Genomic DNA, 4,484 nt, shown 5'->3' on the forward strand with positions numbered 1-4,484 from the left:
CGCTTCAAAGATGGCTAAAACGCATATCAGTTTTTAGCCCAAAGCTGGTTTGATTTCAAACAATTTTGGTTTTAAACTAATATTTAACCAGTCCCAGTTTTTAACCAGTTCCATAATCCGGTTTGGCTCAGGTTAAAAACCGGTTTATACGTTCACCTCTTATTATAATTATTCTTAGGTCACGTCATAGATTTTGGGATATTCAAGTCTGAACCAGGTGCAAATCAAACTAAACCAATACATATATAACATTGTGTGCATTCTGCATCATTTGTGTTTGTATTATAATCAAAATAAAAATAACTCATAATATGTAAAAGAATGCGATATGAGCTCCGGCCAATGTAATAGAACATACAATATATGAATTTCATCCGTCATAGAAGTCACATACAGCAAAAAACGTCATATCTCAAGCATGAATGGAATTAATGCCGTTGTTTTTTTTGTCTTTTTTTAACGTAAGTTCTTAAATTCTTAAATCACTATGGATGGAATAGTTGAGAGACTGAAAATATTAGCATTGAGTTGATTCTGATACTAATTAATGTATACAAAAGGAAATGAAATAGAGTCCAACTACATCTACAAGGGTTATGTAGATTTTAGCACTATAATCCTCAAGTTACCTTCATTAAATTAGCTTAAATCCGATGTTAGAAATTATTTTCCTATTCTTGAGTATACGAGTTTATTCTATGCTCTTAATAACTCACAATCGCATCCTCCCCGAAAGGAACATTGAGATCAGGAAGGACAATTTTGTCATTTCGCTCATCAACCGTTTCAATATGGTTGCTCGTGGTTGCCTTTGGTCTATCGCCTTGTGTCTCTACTTGCATATCCAACTGAAATACAAAAGTACAGTTATAAAACTTATATTAGTGTTTTGATTTAACTATGGAGAGATTATTACAATTATTTTACCTTAATCTTCTTTAGCCTCACATTCTCCTTTATCTGTTTTGCATATTTAGCTTGTAGTGCTGCGAGTTTCTACATTTAAAAGTAATGAAAATGAGCGTAAATTATTCAAATAATAAACGCGGTGATTTTAACTTAACCTACCATTTTCAAATGATGCTGTTCCTCCATTAATATAACCTCTTCCGTCTTAAGTGCCACCAAAGTCTAGAAACAGTAAATGTATAACTATGTTAATTAGATATTAAGATCACTTATATGATATATATAGTTAATAATGGTACATGACTAATAACTTACTTTCTTCTTTCTTGACTTCTTAGTTGAGGTTTCACAAGGTGGCGTGACCTGCAAGCATCATCCCAAACTACTCAATAATGAAAGTTACATAACACATTTTTTTTTTTTTACATAACACATTGTGTACAATATAGGTAATGACAAGTTACACACAAAACAAAGTAAAATTTGAATAAAAGTATGGTGACAAGTGATTAGATCTTGGGTAAAGCACTAAAGCTACAAGACCTTGACAACTTTGTATAAAGACATATTCTTTAAACATTTTTAAATAAAATAAACTGGAAAAAACAATCATTCATATGTTTTAAGCACATGCAAACATGTCACGATGTTTGAGTTACTCGTTCTAAAACCATCGGTTAACCATTGTCTTATTTATATTTAAACAATTTAACATTTTTTTACTTGGCATTTAATTGTACAACAATAATAATAGTATATATAAATATATAAGACTTTGAATACCAATTTATTAATATCACAAAATAAGCATGACTAAAAGGACAATCACTAGCCAGCCAACACACGCACCAAACTCAACACACAGACCTTTACTTGCCACGAAAACACGCCACCGTTACAAACATATAACCCAAATGACCAAAACACCCCTAACTACCCCTTACAATTTACAAGGTAGTTAGATATCATTTCGACCTATTATGTGATACATTCATGTAAAATGTCAAAAAACACCCTTCAACGTAAAAGCTGTTTAGTAGACACAGAAGTAGAGACAGAAAGTCCATTTTAAACTGTTCAAGGGCAGAATAGTCATTTCCGAAACGGAATAACCATCGTCATAAGGCTGGTCAAAATGATTAACCGCATCGAATAACACAAGAAGCAAATGATGACTGATAATAATAATAATAATAATAATAATAAGTTAATAACCACCGGAAAACGTATAACAACAAACCTTAGATCTCGAGGTATCAGCAACTGCAGCAAAGCAGCTGCCGGAAGTGGCGGCGGTCCATGATAACGGAGTGGTAGGACTAGCCCTAGGCGGTTCGGATTTGGTACTGGACCGGCGTTGACGAACGGTCCAGCTGTGCGGTGGTTCCGGTCTGCGAGGCTTTGCCGGCGGTGCTGCTGCTCGGAGGTTGACGAGGATTTGTGCTACGGCGGTGGTGTCCGTCATGGCGACGGTGAGCCAGTGGTCTTGAGTCATGGTGAGTGTGTGAAAGTGAAAGTGAAAGAGTGGAAAGGAAGAAAGGCGTGGAGTTATATCAAGGAGTGGATTGGAGTTGGGTGGGACCCACACACATACAGAGACTGTTATTTTAGAACCCACTCCTTGTTTTTTTTTATTATTTTGATATTTAATTTAATATATTGTTTTTTAGAATAGTATAGTACCTTCTTTTTCTTCTTCTTCTTTTATACCTTTTTTTAGACTGCGTGTTTTATACTTAAATGGAAACCCATGGGTGTGATTTGTCATTGTATTGGATCGGATTGGTAGGGGTCTGGTTTTTTTTTTACTCATGAAATTGTTTTAAAAAAAAGTCGTGACTAGATCATTTGAAATCGAGCCAAGGTAAGATCGTTTGTTGGCTTGCTCATTAGCTGGCTAACTAGATCGGAATGTAAACAAGTTGAGTAAGAGTCATCAATAAATAAGTTGTTGCCAATCTGGTAACATTCATTTAAATATTTCGTATTAAAGGACAGTTTTATGTGATATATTTTTTTAATCTAAGAGTAGCTTCACGCTACATACTTTTAAATGATAACTATGAAAGAAGTTAAAGTGATTACAATAAATTTTTAACTTTTGTTACCGTGTTTTGGAGTATGGTATACTCGTGAAATCACGTTCCATATCAATCTAAAGAATATAAATCCCAAAGGTAACTCTCAAACGTATGGACTAAAGTTGACTATATAGTCCTACGTTATATAAAGACATAATGTCTCTCCCATGCTAAAATTATTTAAAGCCATATAAAAATTGTTCATAGTAAATATGACATCCAGTGAAATTTAAAGGTATGTTTGACATGTTTCTCCAACAAACCGAACGTGAACTCTTCTTTGCTTGGACGTACACGATCCCGGTTCTTTCTAAGAGGGGTCCTAAAATGCTAAGCATTTGCATTGCTTTGTGGTTGATATCAAGTTCGTAATCCTTGCCAAGAATGAAAACACTCATTTGTGACACTTATTTCACTCTCCGAATTCAACTTACTATTATTGCATGCCATTTAACTATTTGTAGGTGATTCTGTAGAAAGAAAATTTTATAAGTGTATTTACTATTTTATTTTTTTATTCTTGTGAATACCTATGAATATAACGTGAACTTTGAAAAACAAGTTGCCATTATATTATTATGGTTATTGGATGTCTACTTTAGTACATAGCTTGTTTGAACATATAACATTATTATTTTGTGTCACGACACATTATAAAAATAATATTAAAAGATAAAAAGTGCAATTTAAATATATTTCCTTATTAACATGTCCATTTACCATCTCCAACATGGTTGATTTGGTAATTTTCTAAATTGCTTAGGGAGTTTATTGGTGTTTTGGATAAAAATCAGCTAAGGATAATGTATCCAAATCTGTCAAGTGAGGTATAGTGCTAACACGATAATAATGGTTGTATAACTGAGATTTTGATGAACACAAGGATTTGATCACGAGGGAAAAAACCCTTAATTACGATAATCTTTACTCCGGTCAAAAACTAACAAGGTAATCTTTGGTCGAATTGCTTCGGTCAGGATTAACAAGGTAATCTCTGGTCGGATGGTACGTGATTATAGTAATCTCCGGCACAAAAAACCACCGGACGGTGAAAACTATCACCGTTAAGTTTATTAATAGTAAAAGGTGATTACAAGGGTTGGAGTTGTTGATCAACAGTTACAATGAAAGCTACGTGTGTGTTTTCTGATGAGCTAGCAGCTAGAATACGAGTGTAAATGTGAGCGTGTGTATATCTAATGTTGATCATAACTCGATTATATAAAGAAAAATAATAAGTAACTAACTAACAACTATTCCTATAATCTCGCTAGTCTTCCACTCTTCATCATCGTGTGCTTTGACCACGTGCTAATAGCCGTTCAGTAACGAATTAAGTGGTGGACCAGGTCTAAGAACCATTGTTGATATTCAAACATCAGTCTTCATACGAAATTGTCCATTACTAGCTATACTGAATAAGGATCCTGTATCCATACTCCAGCTAGAGAATACTCCATGAGGATAATTGATGTCAGCATGTCCTAAAATTGT

The 4,484-nt window shown here is 33.9% G+C and overlaps 1 protein-coding gene across 1 annotated transcript; it reads right to left on the minus strand.

Annotated features, from left to right (window-relative positions):
• LOC143536180 (uncharacterized) lies at positions 1 to 2,535 on the minus strand. Its single transcript, XM_077030228.1, has 5 exons — positions 2,150 to 2,535; positions 1,225 to 1,272; positions 1,069 to 1,131; positions 928 to 996; positions 1 to 848 (listed from the first exon to the last, which is right to left on the minus strand). Exons 1-5 carry the CDS (start codon positions 2,402 to 2,404, stop codon positions 705 to 707), a joined length of 579 nt encoding a protein of 192 aa, XP_076886343.1. The 5' UTR covers positions 2,405 to 2,535; the 3' UTR covers positions 1 to 704.
• Between the last annotated feature and the right edge of the window lie 1,949 nt (positions 2,536 to 4,484).

Source organism: Bidens hawaiensis, unplaced genomic scaffold (genome assembly GCF_021521415.1).
Source record: "Bidens hawaiensis isolate Kalapana, Puna unplaced genomic scaffold, B.hawaiensis_p1.1 tig00010744_1, whole genome shotgun sequence".
Taxonomy (NCBI): Eukaryota; Viridiplantae; Streptophyta; class Magnoliopsida; order Asterales; family Asteraceae; genus Bidens; species Bidens hawaiensis.